Source organism: Amphichorda felina (genome assembly GCF_050947745.1).
Source record: "Amphichorda felina strain 45539 chromosome Unknown scaffold_8, whole genome shotgun sequence".
Lineage (NCBI taxonomy): Eukaryota > Fungi > Ascomycota > Sordariomycetes > Hypocreales > Bionectriaceae > Amphichorda > Amphichorda felina.
Window position 1 is genome coordinate 575,084 of NW_028145042.1, and position 22,633 is coordinate 597,716.

General features: G+C 50.7%; 8 protein-coding genes across 8 annotated transcripts; 3 read left to right on the top strand and 5 right to left on the bottom strand.

The window, feature by feature from the left end:
- Positions 1-978: 978 nt before the first annotated feature.
- Positions 979-1,473, bottom strand: ACO1O0_007857 (uncharacterized protein; the record flags this gene model as incomplete). Its single annotated transcript, XM_083197224.1, has 2 exons — positions 979-1,007; positions 1,284-1,473. The coding sequence occupies 2 exons, from the start codon at positions 1,471-1,473 to the stop codon at positions 979-981; spliced, it is 219 nt and encodes a 72-aa protein (XP_083046692.1).
- An 803-nt stretch (positions 1,474-2,276) lies between these two features.
- ACO1O0_007858 (uncharacterized protein) lies at positions 2,277-2,609 on the bottom strand (the record flags this gene model as incomplete). Its single annotated transcript, XM_083197225.1, has 1 exon — positions 2,277-2,609. The coding sequence occupies one exon, from the start codon at positions 2,607-2,609 to the stop codon at positions 2,277-2,279; it is 333 nt and encodes a 110-aa protein (XP_083046693.1).
- Positions 2,610-8,730: 6,121 nt separating this feature from the next.
- Positions 8,731-9,143, bottom strand: ACO1O0_007859 (uncharacterized protein; the record flags this gene model as incomplete). Its single annotated transcript, XM_083197226.1, has 2 exons — positions 8,731-8,909; positions 8,969-9,143. 2 exons carry the CDS (start codon positions 9,141-9,143, stop codon positions 8,731-8,733), a joined length of 354 nt encoding a protein of 117 aa, XP_083046694.1.
- A 2,233-nt stretch (positions 9,144-11,376) lies between these two features.
- On the top strand, positions 11,377-12,223 carry ACO1O0_007860 (pyridoxamine 5'-phosphate oxidase family protein; the record flags this gene model as incomplete). Its single annotated transcript, XM_083197227.1, has 2 exons — positions 11,377-11,716; positions 11,766-12,223. 2 exons carry the CDS (start codon positions 11,377-11,379, stop codon positions 12,221-12,223), a joined length of 798 nt encoding a protein of 265 aa, XP_083046695.1.
- Positions 12,224-12,694: 471 nt separating this feature from the next.
- ACO1O0_007861 (glycoside hydrolase family 5 protein) lies at positions 12,695-14,300 on the bottom strand (the record flags this gene model as incomplete). The annotated part of the gene is made up of 2 exons (XM_083197228.1): positions 12,695-13,780; positions 13,836-14,300. 2 exons carry the CDS (start codon positions 14,298-14,300, stop codon positions 12,695-12,697), a joined length of 1,551 nt encoding a protein of 516 aa, XP_083046696.1.
- Positions 14,301-17,045: 2,745 nt separating this feature from the next.
- On the top strand, positions 17,046-17,843 carry ACO1O0_007862 (uncharacterized protein; the record flags this gene model as incomplete). The annotated part of the gene is made up of 1 exon (XM_083197229.1): positions 17,046-17,843. The coding sequence occupies one exon, from the start codon at positions 17,046-17,048 to the stop codon at positions 17,841-17,843; it is 798 nt and encodes a 265-aa protein (XP_083046697.1).
- Positions 17,844-18,720: 877 nt separating this feature from the next.
- ACO1O0_007863 (ADP-ribosylglycohydrolase family protein) lies at positions 18,721-19,773 on the top strand (the record flags this gene model as incomplete). The annotated part of the gene is made up of 1 exon (XM_083197230.1): positions 18,721-19,773. The coding sequence occupies one exon, from the start codon at positions 18,721-18,723 to the stop codon at positions 19,771-19,773; it is 1,053 nt and encodes a 350-aa protein (XP_083046698.1).
- A 247-nt stretch (positions 19,774-20,020) lies between these two features.
- ACO1O0_007864 (phosphotransferase family protein) lies at positions 20,021-21,106 on the bottom strand (the record flags this gene model as incomplete). Its single annotated transcript, XM_083197231.1, has 2 exons — positions 20,021-20,111; positions 20,211-21,106. The coding sequence occupies 2 exons, from the start codon at positions 21,104-21,106 to the stop codon at positions 20,021-20,023; spliced, it is 987 nt and encodes a 328-aa protein (XP_083046699.1).
- Positions 21,107-22,633: the final 1,527 nt, after the last annotated feature.

Here is a 22,633-nt window from a genome sequence, read left to right on the forward strand (position 1 = left end):
GCCGCCCAGTCGATGTCTCCGCATCGTTGGCGGCTTGGAGGCGACGACGTTGCCAATTAGTCTGACGTTGATGGAGCTTTCTCCGCCGCTGTGAATGGCTATCCGGGGCTAGAGCTAGAGCAAGTTCTTTGACGAAGCGTACAGTCGCCCACAAAATGTTGTTGTAACCATCTTGGAAAGTACGTGCAGTGGATTCTCCGCCACCGGCCTCCCACTTCCCTCTCACTAGCTTTGTGGATCCGAAAGCTTGTATCAATAATATGTACTCTTTTGTAGTGTCTAATACTTCATCTGTATTAGAGATCCCTGGTGGTTTCGGCTGAGCCGAGGGTACTGGCTTCGCGGCAGCGGCAGCGGTTGATTGGACTTGAGGTTCTTCCTCTTGGACTTCAAGTTCTTAGATCTCTTCAACCCAGCGGTAGGTCAACTCACACCTTTTACTAAAAGAAAAGTTTTAGGAAGGTTGTACTGATGTAAATTTGATACGCACCCACCATTGGACTTCTTTTTCAGGGAGGCCAGGGTTCAAGAATCGGCAAGATGGACATTGCGTGGCTGATGCTGTGCGCTTTCGTAGTATCATGCTCAATATAGAGATATATATTGTTAAGCACCTGACCAGCCTAGTAAGGTTAGTACAAAAGGTTGTCACAAATCCAGAAAATATACCTTGAATAGTGAGTGCCATGGCGTTGAAAGATCGAGAATACGCCCAGTATTTTCATCCTCGTGTAACCATTCTTCTCGAACTATTTTTCTACACCCAAGTTCTTCAAATGTTCCCTTAAATGTATGGGTAAATATCTAGAATATATCACCACCTCAAAATCCAGTATGCGATATAAGAACAGGCTTACGCAACTCTTTTGAAGGTATTGAATCCAGACAGAGTGGTAGAGGTTAACCACGAGCGCCAATGACCAGTATGGTTTAAAGCGACAGTCGAGAGAGTGGGTCAGTGACATTCACAGGCATTCTTTATGTGATATCATTTCCTTCTCCCAGGCCTACAAGTAGATGGTGACCCTGTGCTGTGAAACTGGCTACATCTAGGTAAGAGGTAGTGATAGTTGTCCCTACCAAATTAGTCAACTCCAATCGATACGTACCGGTTGAATTAGCTGGTTGCGGTGAATCGCCAGGGCTTAATCTGCAATTACTTTGCGGAAGCCTCAGAGAATCCAGAAAAGCCTGCCAATGATCTTGGGGAATGTCTTGACCTACATCATACATGGCATAAGCAGTTGACTCGAATTTGTCGCCAGACGATGGAGCGAACTTACAGTTGAGCACAGAGGCAGCCTCCGAGTGCGTTTCAGCGACGGGTAGCTCCTCAGGCAATGCCTTTGCGTATGCAGCCGCGGTCGCAGCAGCATACTTCTTCCATTCCTTGCTCTTGTGGGAGTCGGAGTAATCGCAGATTCCCCGAATGGGGAGACAGGCGAGAGCATCCATCAGGCCTGCAGCTTTCATTTCGAAGCATATAACATCTAATCGTCGTGCAATATCGTCTCGGGATAAATACGACTCGTATCGATGTGCTTGTTGTAGGCAATGACGATCACCTCAAACACGGGGCACTTTCTCCTCCAGCTGGTTTAGGCTGGGTTCGGCCTGAAAGTGTTGCTGATTTAGGTCATTCATCAGCTTACCGCAGTTTGAGGAACGCTCCGTGATCCGTTGCTAGAGTGAGAGCACAAGGCAATGCAAAGAATTCAGCCTCGTCTATCTCCGGCAATATTAGGCTTTTAAACGAGTCAGAAAAATGTCACCAGCCTCCGGTCCCTAACGTGTTGCCACTAGCAGGTCCCCATCCCAAGGCAGTCAAGACCATCATCCAATTCCATTGCCGTTAGATGCGAGATACTGACCATTTGCCTCAGTCCAGGGCGGAAATCACATTGCAAGCACCACAATTTCTATTTAATGCAGCCGCCGGCATCCCCGGCTGAGCGATGGACATTGCTCATGGGTTTGTTTCCTTATTACAGCAATATTAAAGAGCGACAGCAATCAAGGACCGGAGACTACATGTGATTTTGTCGTGTACGGCCCTCTCTACAGCGTCGACCAAGAGTAACGGATTCTCGAGACCAGAAGTGAATGCAGTGCAAGATTGATATGTTAAGAGGCTACTGGGATAGCCTCACACATGTTGATGTATAGATGGTGTAGCTATCTAGCTTTGAAGAAGAGAATGTTGCCGAGATTTAAACAGCTAACGACCGAAAAACGGGACAAGCGAAAAGAGCTATTATCCCTCCTCAGCCGGTTAATCAGGGGCAGTTGATGGCACCGAACTTATTGCGCGTGGCCTCCCACCATGTCGACTCGACCATGCCCCCGTCACAACCCTTGCCGACATTGAACTTCCAGTATAGGTTGCCGTCCTTTTTGCTGCAGCTGGCTTTCGAGGCAACGCAGGCTGGAAACCTCTTAAGGTTATCCCAGAGGCCGCCGCAGGCTCCAGGGATGTCTTTAACGCCGTCGGCCTTGACAATGTAGGTGTATAAGACGTTGCTCTGCCTGACGCAAGAATTTGCGGTGGCACAGGGAAGGAGGGCCGCGAGGATGACCACCACGGTAGAGTTGACGAATGAAATCTTCATTTTTAGATGGTGGATAGGCGTGGTTTTATAGAGTTGGTTGTGAATGAAAGAGGGGATGAAAGAGAAGAGGTGCGTGCTCGTGAGTTACTCGAAGGAGTCTTCTCTGCGTGGGTATCCTATCTCTTATATACCTTTCACTCCTCTCACGTCTTTTCTCCCTTACCTATGCGGTGTGATAGACTCGAGGCCTCAGGCAGTGAACGGTACATCCCCTCGATACCCATATTGCTCCCACTAACCCCGGCTGTCGTCCTCCGCATACCTTGTACATGCCAAAGGCCACCAAGAATATTACCCTTCCTTCACGCATGCGCTGTACTGATGTGTGGCCACTCAAGACGTGTAGGATGAACCACATGTGGTGATGACCCCACAAAGATTGATTGCGCCCAGAGCGGGACGTCGGCTAAGATTTTATCGGAATTCTTCACTGGCTGGGGAATGAGACATGATCGACGTGCTATGGTGATCTTCCCGAATTTGCTTCGACAAACTTTCCGTCCAGAGGCTGCGCCGCAAAAAGTGGGCGGTGCAGAGTTACTAATATAGCTTGAGAAGCAAGGCGAGACAAGCTCGGCGCACTACGCAACACGACATTGACTTAGCGAGGGAGGCCTTTCGTTGGTTGATGTTCTGGCAACCTTGCCGTTGGGTTCGACCGGCACGGGAGGGGGGACGAGCCCCCCAGAATAAATGCAGTTGGTCATCCTCGCATAATTCTGGCACTGAATGAGGCGTCTGGTTGGGTGATGATATGCACTTCACAGGCCGCAAAGGCTAGGGCTTAATCTATAGGTTCTGGTGCTCTTGGGTCCCAGACATACGACAGCGGTTACGTGCAGCCCTGGCCGGCCCACGCTTACACTTTACTTCATCTCATCACAAATGCGCAGCAATCTCCAAGTGATATGTGTTACAAAACTGCTTGAGTGCATGCCCTAGGCCAATTAGCAGTCGAGGATTTAGTTGGTCACTTGTTGGGGTAACCCGGGACGATGGTGGGTGAGCTCTCGCACAGATAATTCGTCTGGCCCCTTAGGTTTCCTGATACAATTCAGATTCTTGAAACTACTACACCTGTAGAAGGGCTTAAGATGACCCTTAGTCGCGCCCTGAGTGATGCTAATACTATCCCTGCCTATTGATACCACCATGATCGCCAGATATATCGACATAGATCCAGACGGAGGCATCCTAGCAATCCTCTCCGAGCCAACAGGCTCCTTTGCTCATGCAATCCAACTAGAAGGACCACAATTACCCAACGCCAAAGGTAGCCCACCAGTTTCTGATCATGTGGATGCAACGGAAGACCTAGGCAATGACGCGCAAGAAGGTATAGAGCCTATCAAATTATCTAGAGTTCCCCACACTAAGACAGGTGGGTGTCAAGGGATTAGATCTAGACGCAACCTAGCCCACATGGTGTGAAGGGTTGTAGCCATGTATCGAAGCTTTCGACAGAAATAGTAGGGTGGAGAGATTGTCTTGCAAGCTGGTGAAATTCCAGGAACCCAACCAATAGTAACTCAGTAGTCTGTAGGGTAACACACTCAGCCGCTCACCGCACTACAGGTGCCTCTCTACCATCACAAAACCTCTCGCTAGCACACCCCAGCGCCTCCAGAAAAGATCGCGTCTTCATATGCGTTTATGGGAAGGATCACATCTCATGGCTCGATTGAGACCTTCTTCGCCTACTCCGCCTGCGCATCACCGCCAGGCTCCACCATTAGCTTATCACCTGAACAAATCTCAGCCCAGATCCCTCCGACCCTCACGTTGTCTTCTCCGACTTGGTGCAGGATCATGGGATACATTCACTAAGTTCTTCGTGGCTTCTCATGCTACTATTGGGCATGGTTTAGATTCCGATGCTCACCTCATTTCGCCCCTACCATTGGGCGTGGTTTTCAAGTGGTCTGATGGCACAAATCATGATGAAGTTCGGTCCATGGCGGTTATACGCGCCGCCAAAATCCCCGCCCCAAAGATCATCAATGTCGGAGCACACTCACAATCCCCATGGGCCTCCGTTTCATTCTCATGACACGTCTGCCCGGCAAGGAACTTGACGAGGTGTACAATGACCTTGAGCCAACACAGCGCGAGACTATTTCATCAGCGCTTCCTCATCTCACTCAGTGAGATGCAAGAAGAGCTCCAGGCAATGATGGCTACTGCTCGAAGAATACACAGCATCCATCATAGGCTAGTTTTCACTCATGGGGACCTGGCTCTACACAACGTCATGGGTCCACGACGGCCATATTCCTGGCTTCACTGACTATGAGTGTGCTGGCCGGTACCCGCAATACTGGGAATTCACGTTTCCTTTTGAGATGGCCTAGTCCGTCGTATTCTTTTCGGAGCCCTATGTGTCATATGGGCACCCCATTGGCCTACAGCCCCTGACAACAGGGTCAGCAAGTATTTCTCATGTCCTCTGTAAGAAGAAGGGTCCATTTTAATCTAGTCATCTCCCGCCATGCCGAACTGACGGTTCAAAAAGGTCTCACAACTATCCCTCTCGCTCGTCAGTGGTGTCGCGATCCTGCGGGATCCGGGACCCGAGTCCTTGATCCCCATCGGCCACTGTCCGCAATATATCCACTCCAGAGCCGGTAGGACGGTAGCGTGAGCGTACGCCTCAGCTTGCTCAAGCATGCGATTGCGATGAGCAAGTTCCCAGATTTCATCCTGAGTTGCCCCAGTGTGGCCATCTACATTGGCTATGATCCCCGGCAGGTCTGGTCTTGCGCTCGCGTGGGCTCTCTCCCAGTCCCCAACTATGCGCACTTCGTAGTACCGCTCCACATCATGGTAATAACTGAAGCGGTAAGTATCGCGACAGAGAGCTAGAATTCTGAGCCTCTTTAATCCCCTCAGGTTCGCACGCAATATGTCATGATCAATAAGCCACTGATGACGCCAGCCTATAGGTACGCCCGCAGTGATACGCAGCTGCTCGAGAGACGTAAGCGTGCCTATAGCCTCAAGTGACGCCTCTGCAACCGTTGCCACACGTGGTCTTGTACTACCGTCAGTACCGGATCCATCCCATTGCAAGGAGAGGGAGGAGATATTGAGGAACCGCTCCGTAGAAAGCACTGGAATGATATGTTTGTCGAGTAATCCGGTCGCACCTTCAGCCGCAGAAAGCTTTCTTATATGCGAGTGCTTCCGTAAGAAATCTGCGAAACCGGCGGCTTTCGACCTTGTTAGGTGGGGGGTAACCAGTGTCTCGAGATCCCGTATTGGCTCGCATGCGACCAGTTGCTCATCGTTTGAATCGAATTGGAGGTGCCTAAGAGGGGCCGCAAGAAATGACGACAAGGCAGAGCTGGGGGGCGAGAAATACTCGAGCTTGAGATACCGAAGGCGAGGGAATGTCATCGGCTCTCCATTAAACGAGATGGTGTCTGAATCCTGATCCAAGTCCATGTAATCCCAGTAGAGTGACTCAAGGGTTGACGCGCATCGTTGGAGGAGCGTCTCGAAGAAGACGGATATTCCTTCTGAATCGGCCTCTGAGCGCGGGGTTCCCTCGTCTGAATTATCATCGGGTGCAACCCGTGCATTGTCGATATGAAGACGACGCAGTGGGATTATCGAGGGCGTCAGTGGGGGCTCCATTCGATACGGTTTGTCCATAACCAACCCGCAGAGCTTCAGGGATCGGATTTCTGGCTTCATGATGGCCTGGAAAAAGGTGGCGTCAACCGCAAATCGGTCGTGCCAAGCAAGGGCCTCCAGATTTGGCATGGCATCAGCAATGGCACCAAGGAGCAAAGCACGATATTGAACATATTCTTTGTTGGCCTGATGAACAAGCTGATTTCTTTGTTCCCTAGTATACGACTCTCGCGTGTCGCCGAAAATTGATTGATAGAGTTCGAGATGACGGTGACATACCCAGGCGCGGTGGCTGGCCACAGTGACTCTGCGGATGCAGATTCCGATGGGGGGCGTTGGCTTAAATGTCAGATCCTTGCTGTGGATGGCTTCCTTCAAGATCCCAATGACCATCTGGGAAGACCGAAAACTGTAATCGAAAATGACATCGGAAAACTGGCTGGAGCGGGCCAGTTGCCTGCAGTCACTATTGACGAGCGCAAGGGAACACAAGGCGTGCTTGTCGTCAGCTAGGAAACTGACAATGTCGGCTAAGATCTCCGCAGGCATCTGGAGCAATTTGCTGCTAGAGGCTCGCGGCTGGCCTCCCATAATGCGGTCGAGCAAAAGCGGTGTTCTTGCGTTCTTCTCTTTTTCGAACTCGTTTCTTTCCCCGCTACCAAGAATGCCCACCATGAGAGTAAACACATTATAATCCATGGTGTCGCTGAATAACGAGAAAATAGATGCTGTAAATCAACTAGAGAAGACTCAATCTCGTGTGTTGGGCTGAATACGTGAAGGTGTAAAGTTCAAAAAGGAAGCAGTCTCTGCAATCTGGTGTGCGGCGGGGGATAATTGAGTACATGAGGGGGTGTCCCTCCATTAATCGTCCCAGCCATGGCCGGCACAGATCTCAATCAGGAAAAGCCTGTCCGTATCTTATACACGACGGGTTGACTACCCCATCTGCCACTGGGATTGCCCATCGCACCCAACGAATATCATCATGGTGGACCATTTTTCCCTTGCTCCCGCTCATATATTCCTAGCCCATCCGCCAGACGAATCCGATGAAGACGTGAATACCGAAGACTCCAAGTTGGAATCGGGATCCGAGGTCCTTCGAGCCGGAAGCGCCACGCCGCCGGATATCTCTACGGACCCGCCGGCATCAAAAGGCTAAGAAGATTGCTGGGCCGACGTGCAGTCTCGGTCCGCACGCCATCCTGCGGGCTCATCGGCTGTTGGATGGACGGACGACCTACCCACGTGCGTATTTAATACAGCACCAAGCTTACCAAGTTATATCCCATTGACTTCCCTAATCTTCAAAGTGAGGGCGACTGCGGATCGCTCTTGGCTGACAAAAACACAACCAAAATCTACGGCTTCATCGTGGCGGCGAGTGCTAACAGGAGAATGGCATACGTCATCTCAGCCGAGGAGATTGTCTAGGACATCATTACCAGGCTATGCAGGAAAACCAGCGCGGGGTTCGAGATGAACCGCCAAGATCTTACCAACCATCACCGGCCACCTCCACGACGTTGTCGAGCTCGCAGCTGTCTGTGACTGGCTTGCCTAGGCTACCGCTCAGGCCTGATAGACTAGTGCCTCCGAATGAATGTCTCTCGAAAGAAACGTTTCCCGGGGACTTAAAAATCATAGATATTAAGTTAAATAAAAATCTCGTAAAAGGGCTACTACGATACTTTTGACCTTTAGTAGCTCGGTGTCCTCCATTTTTCGAAAGCAGCGCCTGGTGTCACATGGTAGGGTTGGGTATATTACAGGTTAATGCTTGATTAGTACGTTAGAATTTCCTAAGCGCTGATATTATATAAATGAATTTACCCCCGACCTTATATACTAATACCTGGAAAGAAGCCTCTCCGATGATAACGAAAACAATAATGTAGCGCCATCACCTTGAGGGGTTGACGAACCGATAGAAAAAGGTCTGCTAGTCTCGGGATGAGATCACTTGCTTGCCCTTTTACGAGCATAGATCCTAGCAAGTACTGCCGCTGTTATATATATAAAACGATAAGAATCCAGGCTGTGGGGCAACATCTTTGACGCCACCATCGGATGCCGATTTACTGCCACCGCTGCAGGGTCACATTTAATGTAGACAAGTGGTTCATTAAACATTTAATGAGTCTCGAAAGCTGTGAGATCAGGGATCTTCCCCTCTACGATGGAGCCATGCCATGAAATGGCGTCTGCCGGCCCTTGGCCCGCTAGGTACCTGAGGCACTGATCAAGCTCTTATATAGTCGGAAGCGGCAGTCTTAGGTGCGTTCACTACGTATCTGATCCTTAGCTACCGGTATTTTATATCTCTAGTTTAGCGTCAGAATCAGCAGCCATGATTCGCAACGTCAAACCAAAGCCAAGGTAGGAGAACGTAATCCTACACCAAAAACCAAAAACAGCACCAGTTCCCTCACTGATTTGCTGTATATATGGGGAAAGAGGCAGAAATGTTTGACCTGCAAGTTCAGACCTCCAAGTTCAGACCTGCATGTAGATCTCGTCGTTTGGTAGATTGAGACTCCTTGGAGTCCGTAAGGAGGCTAGTCGCAGCTTCAATCATGCCAGAGACTTTGAGAACATCGTCGATGCCAATGAGGTCTTCTTTCTTGTGCCATCCCATCTCAATCGGCAGCCGCTCATTGACTAATAGTTGTCTTTGGTCAGTGTGTATGACTTGCAGACGGGCTGCTGCAAAGACGTACCGAAGAAGTATTCCACCAGGGTACGGTTGACCTGGCCAAGGTCCGTGTCTCCAAAGACAATTATCGGCGCGGCAATCTCCCCGAGACTGAAGTTCTCTGTATCCTTTGTGAATGTATACGTGGGGTTGAACGCCCTGGATTCGATCTGGCGGGCAAGCTTGCTGTTGGCTAACATCTCGGCGGTGAGGATTGGTTTGCTCCAATACACCTTTGATTGATCGAATATGGTCTGATTGAATATGTGGTTGTTGCCAAAATAGGCATCAGACCGACTAAGGAAGGGTTAGCATTGTGGCATTGTGACTAGCTGTAACAGCGGGGATTTGGAGCGTGGCGACTGACCTGAGACTGCTGTCATGCTCAAGAACATTGTGTCGGTTGAGGTGGTCACTTCGTGGCTCACATTAGAACGGAACACAAACAAGATTCGTCATGTGAGAGCCCTACAGCGTGAAAAAGGTTGCGTTCGGTTCGGGGTTGGCGATGATGGCCATGTCGAACATCAGGCTAGACAATGATTGGTTGAAGTTAAGTGCTGACCCCAAGGCCATAACTACAGTGTCTCGGGTAAGGTCTTTGCCGTCACGAGGAAGAAATCCATGGTTGGCTAGAGTGTTCATCATGGGACAGGGTCTGGCGCAATGTCAGCTTTGGGGGGGTGGAGGGGAGAGATGGATATCTCAGGGGGCGTTGCTGACCCGCGGACTGTTGTTGATTAGTATGATTCCAGCAAGAAATAGCCACTTATACATACAATCGCCATGGCCTGGGGGCTTCCAATCGCCCTGCCCATGATGGGGGTTGGCAACTGCTGAGGCGGCCGATGTGAGGGCAAGTAGGATCGTGGTAAGCTTCATTGTGGCGATTGGATTGTCACCAAAAGTTTGAAAAGTATTGGAAAAGATAGTAGCCTCTCCGTTACGACGAAACAAACCTTTATATAATACATGGTTGTTAGCTATTGTTTGGCCTGATGCCTACACTCGGCAGCGCTTGTACCTACTCGTACAACCTACCGCGGCACTGCCGGCATATGGATATTTTCTCTCCGCACTGAACGAGCAAATGAGGGCTTCGCAATTACTTGACCCCTCTTTACCCCTGCAAGAGGTTGCACCGATTGTTGTTGACATGTTCCAAGGTGCCGTGGTGGTTGCGAGGCTGGTCCGAGATATGGCTGTGTTGCGTCGGGTTGTTCTCGTAGGGGATCCGAACTACGCGAAGTGTACGAGCCCAGCAGTATGACTGGAACTTGGTTGGATAATGCATCTCCACTTGATGGGAGTATTACGAGGCGACTCGTATTCGCGTTTGGAAGTGGGAATCCTGGCCTCGGTTGCACCTGACGACCAGAGAGCGAGAGTATTATCAAATGAGTGCATTGTTTTTTATTATAGACCTAATGGGCATGCATCGCTGTCGGACGATGCGATTTGCAACCTGGGTATGCGCATTTCCCGGCCTGACCACCAGTGATTCACAACCCGACAAGAAGTGATTCACAACCTGAATACAAGTGATTTATAACCTGGCCATCAGTGATTTGCAAACTCATCAATTCTCACTCACCTGATATAATTTGATTTTCTCGTTAGGCATCTGCCGCAGGTACTTATAGGGCCTCTCACCAGCATACTGCCATACATGACCCGTAGACTTGAGGCTCCCACCGCATCATGCACCCCGCGTTGCCAGCAGGGCGCCTCCCTGTCTCGTTTGACGCTCGTTTGACGCTCGTTTGACGCGTGCTCCGCCATTGACAGTTACATTACGCTGACGTCGAGTCACATCAGATTTGTCCCAGTAGCGCGTCTGTTCAGCTTCGAAGTTGTCACCCGATTCTACCCTATATCGACGGCTGCAGATGATGCTGGATCCCATAGCTGTAATACCGGGGGATCGACGAGCCTTAGGCGTTGGAGGGTTACTGTCCTGGGGGAAATATCACCCCTTCTTTATAGCTAGCTGCGGATAAGAAAGACTCACGACTTGACTACTATTTGATTGACTACGGATTGGCCTCCTATATTTATAAGGCTAAATTTCCCGGATTCCGAGGCTCGTGGCCGGATTCGGGTCCGAGATGGGCTAGGGGTTCAGGTCGGGGTTTATCCGTAAGGTGCCAATATTGCGCCAAGATGTCTCGTAACTCATGTATATCCGGAATCGGCCAAGACAAGAGGCTGGCGGTGGCCCCGCCATCTATTAAAGGAACCACTTTGGCTGTCAGATAGTCCCGGTCCGTATTTCGGAAGCCACATGTGACCACAATGCCAATCCAAAAAGCTGACTGTCCCACGACATGCATGTGTAGGAGAACATGGCGCGCAATCCTTGACACAACCAGAGCTTCCAACCCGCTTTGAACTGCACCATCCTGCATACTTCAGTGCAGACCACAGACAAGTATGGAGCCAGCGACGCTTCGGAGACACACGCAGCGGGGGACCTACGACATTGAGTCGGCAAAGGCCGTCTTTGACGACTGCTTCATCGCCCATGTAGCGTACATCGACAAGGGCCTGCCACAGTGCCTGCCCATGATTGCGTTGGTCCAGACGGAAGAAAAGGAAGACGAAGAACAGGACCCTGAAGGTCGAGCTGATGGGCAACGCGGAAGCACCGTCGTGTACCTGCATGGACATCCTAGTACTAGGATAGTGGAGTTGGTCCGGGAGGCCAGCCGAGAGACAGATGATGCCACCCAGGCGTTGGACCCTGTCAAGGTGTGCATCACAGCCACAGAAGGTAACGTCCTCTTCGTCCCCGTCGAATAATAATTGCTAAATCTGTCAAGTCGATGGCCTCGCGCTCTCCTCGGCCCCCAATGGCCACACGTTCAACTACCGCTCCGCCGTGATCCACGGAACATGCACGCCCGTCAAGAGCAAGACGGCCAAGCGCACGGTCATGCGTGCTGTCACCAACCACATTGTTGCCAACCGCTGGGACGAGGTAAACCCCGTGGCGTCGTACCAGGTCAGTCTGGTTTACGTCATCAAGGTGAGCATCGACAGCCTGTCTGTCAAGACGCGCACAGGGCCGCCGGGGATCCAGCCGAGAAACAGGGAGGTGGATGGGCCGGACCACGAGAATCCCCCATGGGCGGGCGTCATCCCTGTGTGGGAACAGCTGGGACAGCCGGTGGATAGCGGGTTGACGCCTGGCGCAGAGGTGTCTGAGAACCTGACAGAATATATTGAGAGCAGGAACAAAAGGCAGCAGTCGTATGCAGAGACGGCAGCGAGAGAATAATGCCTTGAATTGGCTGTATAAAAATTTCTCCTTTTGAGCGCCCGTGACCCTTTATAGTTGCCCCTAAAGTGAATGCGTGGCCTTCTAAGGTTGAGTTAGCAACATGTCGTGCGGACAACCCACGAAGCTTTGTAGACCTCGTTCGACTGTCTTGGCTCGTTGGATTCCATTTTGTCATCTTTTCGACAGGACGTCATCACGGGCAAGTTACTCCAAGCACGTCATGCTGGCATCCTACGATTTGCTCAGGCAACACCTCGCCACGTCACCCAATGTCAATACCTTAGGTGTGAGCAACAGTTAAACACAGCAAGTCTGCCTTGACTGGAGCTTTGTTTATTGAGGGCGCTGCGGATGTCCTGCGACTGTGCAGCCACAGGCCCCCCTGTCTCCGTTTCCCCCAGCCACTAATTGCAAGGATAGGTGCTCCCGTTGCTGAATCCGTTACGACCATTTACATGACCCCTTGCATCATCTCGACTCGTGCTTCAACCATTTGCGAGTTATTGTAACATGGATGTCGGTGGCATCCTCGACGTTGGTAAACAAGGCCAGGGTCCGGTCGTCGGGCAGGTGCTGCAGTAAGCTGCCTTCGGGGGATATCTGGACGCTGTAGCCATCGGGGAACTTGGGCTTGGGCAGAATGATTTCCGTAGGTGCATCAATGTTGGGGTCGGCCGTGAACTCTAGGTTGAAGGTACCCGACCCCTCATCGAAGCCGTAACTCTTTGGAGTACCTGCGACAGCGGCGGGGTATGGCCGGCTGTAGTGCTTGACGAGCTCAGGGAAAGGCTGGCCAGTCGTTCCGTTATATAGGAAGTTGTACGCCCAGCCTATCCAGGAAACCATATTCGCATCCGTCGCTGCCACGGCTTCCTCGAGGTCCTCCATCTTGGCTGGCGTTCCTTCTCCTTGATCGCCGATCCAGAAGGTGAATTCGGTAAGGACGCCGGCAGTCCCCAGGCGCTCGTTATCCTTATTGCGGTTGTAGATGGTATCGTGGATGGATCCGAGCTGTGGCGGGCCGTAATAATGCCAAGAATGGACAGACTTGGAGCCATCCCCGAGGGGGGCGTTCTCGAAGCCTGATAAGATGTCAATAGTAGCACCCTCGAACCAGATGAGTGTATCGTTATCGACGGTACGGATTTGCTTCGTTGCACGGTTCCAAAGGCCCTCCATAACCTTGGCATCCGCAACACCCGGGATAAGTAACGTGGGGTCAGCCCACGTATCCCCCACCCACGGCTCATTTAGTAGGTTGTACCCTACAATATTGACCGTATCAGCATACTCGGAGGCGAGCTTTTTCCAATAGGCCGCAAATGCATCGCCGAGCCCATCATAATTATTGTAAAGCCGGCCAAACGCATTGCCCACTGCCACGGACGTATAGCTCAGAGCCCAGTCGACTTGGTTGCAGATTTTCAAGGGAGGACCCTGGGGTGACTCGCCGGGCTCGGACACAATCATGCCGTCGTCATCCACGGGGAATGGCAGCGCCATGGGAGCCGGATACCCCAGGTGACTCTTTACCCAACCCTTCTTGGCAAACCACTAGAAGAAGGCCGTGGTCAGGATAAGCCCTTGGAATAGATCGCTATCAACTTACCTCAGGTGCACCATTACCGCAAAATTGCGGCGCCAGAACATCCTGATGTACATCGACTAGAACATAGATGCCATGCTCCTCAGCTAGCTTGGTCTGTAGCTTCATGATATCCAGGAATGTCTGGTTGTAGTCCCCGCGCGTAGGCTCAGCACCAGCCCAGCTATGGCCCAGACGCACGATATTCAAGCCTAACTTGCGTAAGTTTTGGACATCCTGCTCACCAAAGGACGGGACGCCAGGTTCCCACTCCATCGGGTGATGCCACGGTGCCTGTTTCATGACAACATTGGTCCCGTGGAAGAACCGGATACGTCCGAATTCATCAACGATCTGATGTTGATCGACCTGGTTGATGCGCGGTAGGCCTGGATGCGCATCATACCAACCCTCGACATCCTGAGCGATCACTCCAGAAGGAGTGATGAGCACTGCTCGCAGTAACGCAGCAATGGTGAGGAAACGCATTTGGTTAGGACGGCCATGTAACCATGGGCAACGATGGGTGGAAAAGGGCACAGAACAAAGGCGGATAGAGGACTCTGCCCAGATGTTGAAAAGAGTTTGCGCTCGGTGGGTGGGATTATATGAACGACATGACGCGCCGGAGCCTCGGCTTCTCATGTGAAGATTGACTGCACTGATGCACTCTTGACACCTATTGTTACTACGATAAGGATAACCCTAGGCAGGGTCCCTGGCTTGCTGGCTTAGCTTGTCTCTTCGAACCAGAGTCTGGCGCAGGTTGATCATATCGGCGTCCATGGCAGCAGCCCCATGTAGGTGCCAGATGGTGTGGGACTGTGGGTGCACTCACTGCCAAGGCGGGTAGTGGGATTCTTGTGTGGATGGCTGCTTGGTATGTGGAGCACACTTTGCGGGGTTGGAGCCCCGGGGGGGGACCAGAGGAAATGGGAATGGGCGGCCCACCCGCAGTGTTTATTACCTACGAGTATGCTCCGTTGCTCGTGGCAATCATTGAATCAACGTCGTCAACCTGCCATGTTTCTTATATTGGAAGCCCGAAGCCCGAAGCCTGTATCCCGAAGCCTGTATCCCGAAGCCTGTACCCCGAAGCCTGAAGCCATTGTAGAACCACGGGTCAAAGCCTGATTATACCGTAAGTAAAATGCCCCCGGCGACCAACAAGGTTGAAAGCGGTATTGCCGTATGTGTAGCTTTGCAGCGCTAGGAGATCCTCCCATGATGCTATTTGTCATGCATACACATGGCCTCAGCCACCGGACCAGAAATGCTCCCGACGGGTGAGCAGCGAAGGCCGTCGGGGCATACGCCTCTCTGTTGATAGGGTGCATCTTGCATCGATTGCCGATGGCAGCGCCAACGTTCCTAGTTGTGTCACTAGTGTGGGTACAATGACCTGATGCTTTCGTTCCTGGTTCCTGGCGGTTCTTGACGCGGACCTGAATTTCCGGGGCACAAATTCATTCGCGGATTTCTCTGCTGGTCAGACTCTACTGTCAAGATGACGCCGACTAGGAATCAAGCACGGAGATGTCAACGGGTCAGCTATCTTGTCAGCAAGGGAAGACGACGCTGATTGATTTTGATTCTGCGGCGCGCCGAGCGAGTGCGTCCGAGCTGGAGAAGGAGTTTCGCAGTCTCCAGTCTGAGCTACGAGATACTTCTGCGCAAGGTGCAAAAGTCGTGGATGATGAGCCCTGAGTCCTAGCCAGACGGACTTCTTTATCGGAGAATCCATCCAGCACTCAAAACTTTACCCGTACCTGGTAAAGTATTGTCCAGTCACTATATGTACATGTACCGTGCACCTTGCCACTTCCCCAAGTTGCAAGTTCCGCCCAGGCGTGGTGACTGCTAATATCTACAGGTTGTAATGAGGAATTCTAGCAGCAATCGTGTTTCTAGTCATGGCTATGCGTCGCGTAGAAGATGCATCGACTATAGGCAGGCCAAGGTTAAATACAACGAGATAAGAGTATGTTCATCAGAGAAACGGAAGGCACATGGCGTACACTGAGTTGGGGATAGACTGCTATACACAAGAACACGAACAAGGGACCCACAACAACAAGGGCCTTGTTAAGGGGCCTCCTAAGTGGGGCTCAAGGAGGCGCGCTGAGGCAAAAGCGTAGGGGATGAAGTTATCAACACCACAATGACCACAATAATAATATAAAGGTCTTAGAGGTTTGGTTGTTTAGGCTAGGTGCAATATTTCTCGCATGGATGATCGGTGCATACGATAAGTCCTCGTAGGCTATGGTCGTAGCCAAAGGCTAGATTAATCCCAAGGTCGTGGCTCACGGAGCAACGAGGTCAACGTGCAAAATGGGCAATAAATGCGTCAATTAACCATAAAAGAAGATGATAATGGCATTAATCATCTATGCGATTGATTCCTGTCTTATATATATAGTTTATATATATAGTGAAAAATAGTCTCGAGACCTCTCGGGTCGGGATTCCTTGCCCTGGTTCTTAGGTTGTGACCTGACCATAAAAGCAACGAAGTTGGGCGTCCCCCAACATAACACGAGTTGGGACTACTAGAATACCTAGCTATGAGGGTCTCAAGGATCCAACACTGTGCGTATTTACCTTCATAACTCTGGAAAGAACTATTTTAACGTCTCCCATTGTTAGACGGGGTAAGTAGTCATTACTGATTCCGCGTCCTAAGGGGAAGTACGTCATAGAGTGAATAGAATTAGAAGTTGCGCGCGGACGACGAATGCATGTACGCATCTACTCTTTGACTTCGCCCACGGCGTATGACATCTTCTTTGTCAATATCTTTGATTTTATCTCCCTAGCAACAATAAATACAGTTTACACAAGGCCAAGCCACTTTGGCCAAATACCCCCCACATCACCGTTCCCTAACTGTTCAAGGCCTCCAAGCAATAAATACAGTTTATACAGGGCCAAGCCACTTTGGCCAAATACCCACATCACCGCTCCCCAACTGTTCAAGGCGTCCAAGCTTGAACCAACAGGTATGATTCAAAATTTATCCATGTTGTTCAGTTTGTTCTTGCCCTTGTATAAAAAGACGCAATTTCCCTCGCCTCGACGGGACACAACCCAACTTAACCATCAACTGCCTTATTATCACACCAACTTCCTTCCTAGGACCAAGTTTCTTCCTAGCACACCAAGGTCAACGCACACTACAAGTTGCATATTGCAAGTCCAGAAACCAGTACTCTATTGTTGATTCTATATACAATGGCCGCCCAAGACTGGACTAAAACACCCCTCGAGGAAACCTCCCATGTGGTTTTCGTGGATGATGTCGCCGGCATGTCGAAGCTGGTCGACTCTCTGGACGGGTTGCCGACATCGCCACCATCCATATTTATCGACTTGGAAGGAATCAATCTTTCTCGAAACGGCACCATCTCAATCATGCAAATACACGTCCCGCCGGCCAAGCGAACCTACCTTGTGGACGTGTTCACGCTTCGCCACACGTGCTTTTCTACCCCGAGCAAAACTGGCCGCACTCTCAAGGGAATCCTGGAGTCGGAAGATATTCCAAAGGTTTTTTTCGACGTCCGCAACGATTCGGATGCCCTTTACGCCCATTTCCACATCAACCTGGCTGGAATACAGGACCTGCAACTGATGGAGCTCGCGACCCGGACCTTCTCGAGGAAATTTGTCAACGGGCTGTCCAAGTGCATCGAAAGAGACGCGCCCATGTCGGCAGGGGAGAGGCACGCCTGGGTGCGAACCAAGGAGAAGGGCATCCGGCTCTTTGCTCCGGAAAAGGGCGGAAGTTACCAGGTCTTCAACCAGCGCCCACTGCCCGAGGATCTCATGCTCTACTGCGCGCAGGACGTGCAAAACCTGCCGGGTCTGTGGGCATACTATAATAGCAAAATGAGCGAGGTGTGGTGGGGAAGGGTGATTCGGGCCTCGAGGGAAAGAGTGCTGCTGTCTCAGTCCCCTACCTTCGATGGCAAAGGAAGGAAAAATGCGTACGCCCCAGAGGGTTGGTACGAGATTCGCATGTGGTTTTAGTGCGTGAGGAGCGGCGGCGTTTCTTTGGTTTCGTGAAGGAATTACGGATAGACTACGCGACATAAATACAGCACTATTTTTCGACCCCCTATCTCTAATTTAAAGACATCCATCCGCCCAGAGATAACTAATAATTGTGATGCGCAGAAAGATATGTTAGTGGATGGGGGTATTGGAGTGGGAAAGATGTGCCTCGAGGACTAAGATTCTGAGCTTATGTGCTAGATGGGCCCACTGTGTTACCTGTCATGAGAAAAATGAAAGACTGACTATCTCAGCAATTCCAAAGCTGGAGTTGAGTGGAAATTCAGAGAAAACAGTGATTGAAAACTAGTCCTTGATTAGGACTCCCCTTCGATGCTCCATCCCTCTGGTTCTTCTCAAACCACCATATAAGCTACGATCTCTAACAGGCTCAACACCCACGGACGTAGATAGTGGGAAAATGGGATACCGTCAAAATCTCATATGGAGTTTAATTGACCTTTGTATTTTGTATAAAAGCCACTTCATTTTCATCTACTGCTACATCCGAGAATGTCACTTCTTGATCAAGTTATATCCCACTCCATCACTAACAGCCTTATACACCAGCTGAAGCGCTGCTCTAGATTGTAACACGTTCAAACTACATTGTATCCCTCAGCTCCGGACTATGATACGAGTATCCGATTGGTGATAGACTGCGCCCATTCTTTGGCGGTATTGCTAATGCATTAAGAACTTCAGGCAACCGCCTAAACACGGTCTTCATGCGTGAGTGACTCATCTGACTAAGATGCACCCAGCCTCATGTGCTATAACCCGTAACACATCGCAGTCCTCACATCTTACTACATCTTACAACCAATTCAATCAAATAAAATTTAAAGGGAAAATGACCCCGTCACGCTCCTCCCGCACCGTCGGCGCTCTCCTCGCCCTCCACGCTGGCGATGCCCTCGGCGCACCGCTCGAGTTCAAGCCCCACACCGTCATCCGCTCCCTCTATCCCGGCCCCAACATCACATTTCCTCGGACGCTCACTGGCGGTGGCTTCCTCTCCTGGGCCCCGGGCGCCGCCACCGATGATACTGATCTCACTCGCGCCGTTCTTCTCGCCTACCGTGATGGTATCCTCAACGGCGACGACGTCGTCACCAAGGCTGCCGAGCACTCTCTCGCGTGGTACCGAGGCGACCACTGGCCTGGTCGTAAGCCCGGTACGTTACCCCGTGACGTCGGCGGTGCTACCAGGATCGGTCTATCTAAATTTGCTTCTTCCCGTGATCCCTCCACCTCGGGTGCTGGACAAGGGAGTGCCGGCAATGGAAGCCTGATGCGTTGCATTCCCACGGGCCTCTTCCAGACCGACCCGGAGCTACTCATCGAGGAGAGTCAGCGCATCAGCGCCATCACACACAACGACCACCGATGCACCATCGCCTGTGCTGCCTACAACACCATCGTCTCCGCCCTAGTCGTGCAGGGCCTATGCGTCGAGGATGCCGTATCCGCGGGCGAGCGTGTGGCCATCTCGCTCGAAGGCGGCCGCGCGGATGCGCCAGTGCATGCTGCCATCAAGATGGGGCGTGAAATCTCCCTGGAGGAGCTAGCCGATAAGGGGCCTAGGGGGGCCAACTTCCCCGGTACATGCAGTGGGTTCGTGCTCGATTCACTGACGCTGGCTATTGCCGCTGTGCTGGATAAGCGTAGACTTGACGAGGTTCTTGTTGATGTCGTCAGGGTCGGCATGGACACAGATACGAATGCTGCCATTGCGGGAGGCCTCCTCGGGGCGAGAGATGGCGAGGAGGCCGTGCTTGACGAGTGGAAGGACTTGCTGCAGTTTGGGCCAGAGTTCCGTCGCCTCGTTGACGAACTCTTGGCGGTTCAAGGAGCCCTACACGGGGAATCAGTGAATTTGAGTAAGGTTGAGGGAGCATCATGACTTAGATGACGTTAAGTCTTAACTGGTACCCCTATCACTCTTTCGGAGTAGGATTTTCTGCCTATCTTCTCATTATAAATCATTCAATCGCTTCAGTGATGGGTTATTAGGTTCATGTGTATATAGTATGTTCGATATTTTTGTTTCAAGTCACTCTTAGTTTAGTGTGTAAATAGTTAACGGGGCGAAGATCTTTTGTCTATGGCTAATTTATCCTGCCCCAAATAACATGAATATTGATTTGGTTTCACTCGGCTTCCTTGCCTTTAGTGAATCCCGGCGCATTCATATGGATCCCGATTTCCATGAACTTATAAGTATCATGGCTTTGATCCCGGCTAGTAGGTAAGCTTGCAAGGCGTACATAGATCATATTACAGATTCCGATCCTCAGAAATCAAATTATCGATGGGATCTGATGCCTGATTAAAAGCAACTGGAGCCCAGGATCTTCCTTGTAGCGCTGTAACGCAGCAATCTTCCACTCATCCCATTCCAAAGCCTCGTCCCCTACGGCATCTCGAAGGCCTCGGAAGAGGCCTAGGAATCCATCCCAGTCCGTGAGATCATACCCGCAGCAGAAGTTGAATATATGCTGTAACCGGCCGTTCCAAACAAAACGGGCCAGATCTCCATGACCCTTTTCCTCAAGAAGGCGTGCAAAGATAACCTCATCATCGCCCAAGTCGTTCCTGCCGCAGTAAAAGTCTGCAACTGGTAAAAAGCCGATGGGAGAGTTAAAGGCATGTGCAGGTGAAGCAGTAGAAGCCCACTCCCAATCGATGATACCCGTGATGTTGAAATGTTCATCCACCAGAATATGATCTCCCTTATCATCTGCATGCTTTAGATAGAAATTTTCGTCATCATAGACTGCAGGTAACACACGTGGCACCAGGTCAATGAGATATCGGTGGATTAAGTAGGCATCCACTGCTTTTTGCGAGTACATCTCCTCCTGAACAATTAAATCCAAGATGAGTTGGATTGAAGATGTGTAGTATTCCTTCAAGGAAGGGAAGGGCCCGCTGGTGCGCATTTCGGATTGTGTAAATTCAATGAGAGATTCCCGAGCAAATGCGCCGATGTGAGACTCGCCGGGGCTGTCGAGGGAGCCGAGAAGGTTAAATGGGTATTTTTGAAGCTCCACGAACGTATCCGCGAGTTGATTCATAACCTTTCTCCTTTGTTCCCGACTTGCAATAGACCATTTCAGAGATTTGCCAGGTAACTTCTCCATCAAAATGAAGCCAACTCCCACAGTGTTGTCGGGGTGCTCAAGGGCAAAATCGAAAACTTTTGGAGCAGGCACACTGGTCTTCTCCAGAAACATGAGAGTTGCAACCTCGCTTTGGATGATGAAATCTCGCAATGCTGCCGGCGGAGATGTAGCATTGAACCTGCGGATCCGGGCTATCCACGTGATTCCATCGTCAAAGCGAATCTCAAGATGATAGTTCATCCCTCCCATTACAGAGTTTCGTGTTTCCCTGTCATACCGGAGCGGAGGGATAGAGCAGGGTATTCCTTGACGCAAATGACTGGCTCGTGCCTCGAGGGCGCGGGTATTGATCGACTCGATCAACTTGGTGAGCTCATGCCTTTCAGCATCTTGGGCTAGAGGATCGTAAGAGTCTGCGTCCTAAAAATTATGGCGTTAGCGAGTAAGCGTATTGAGGAAGGAACTCAACCAACCTCCCACCGGGGGCAGCTGTGAAATTCCAGTTGAAGATGGTTAGAGCATAAATGGCGGTTGCAGAGGACACAGTCGCCAAGAGTGCGGACAGCGGGTCTGTGGCAGCTTTCAAAATCACACGTCCACAAAGGCATTGTCGAAAATAGTGGGGTGGTAGAAATTGATTAGAGAAGGAGCTTTGCCAATGTGGGATAGATGCCTGGACGCACCTTATGGGAGACTCTTTGGGCTAGATATGAGGCGCGACTTGCGGCATTCCGCATCGCGGATTAAGGATTAAGAGCGGAGAAGGTGGAGATGGGAGTGAGTGGTCACTACTGCTGCTGCCTGCCCAGGCTGCCGCAAACGCCTAGCAGAAGGGAGGCCCAAACGCGCACACGCACAGCAACTTTTCAAACACGCGCAGCAAACCAAACCCCATCGAAAAAGTACCCACCACGTACTTTAGCAAGGGATACTCCCTACGCCATTTGTTATAAGTTACTTCTACGAACTTGAAAGGCTTAAGTAGGCGTAGGCTGAATAACGTTCTTTTTTCTCATTATTTATACTGGGTCTAAGGGCTAATCAGGGTAAATATTCCTATCAAATTATATATCAATACCCTATTCTTCTAAATCACTTTATATAGTAACTCACTAGTAAAGTAAACTCTACTAGGAGGGAGGGAATTGGCGTGACGAATGTAGGCGAGTGGGTGCTTTTTAAAATAGGGCTTAGTTTGCTATGGGTGTTTGGGGGTTGTTACTACGCGTGTTTGGGTGCTCGGCAGAAGGAGGCAATTGAGCAGATGTCTAGTGTTGGTGGATTGGTAAAACTCCTGCCTGAACTGCGCCAGCTACCTCCGTTTTCGTCAAAATCCGCCTTGTTGGTGGGCAGTGACCTTGTTGTTTGAACTAACACCCGTATCTATTTGTCGTCAGCTGAACATCAAAACATTCTATCTTGATGCATTCATTTGCCCCAATGAAAGACCCAAGCGCAACACTAATTGCCACCATCGTATGGACCCTTATTCGCAGTGATTACGAGTAGGTATAAAGTGGTAGGTCGTTCGTCTCGTTTCCTCGTTCTGTTCTCGTTAACTTCACCAGATCTCCCAAACACCAATTTGACCTATAGCTCACACTATAATCTTCCAATACCACTCACATTATAATTTAT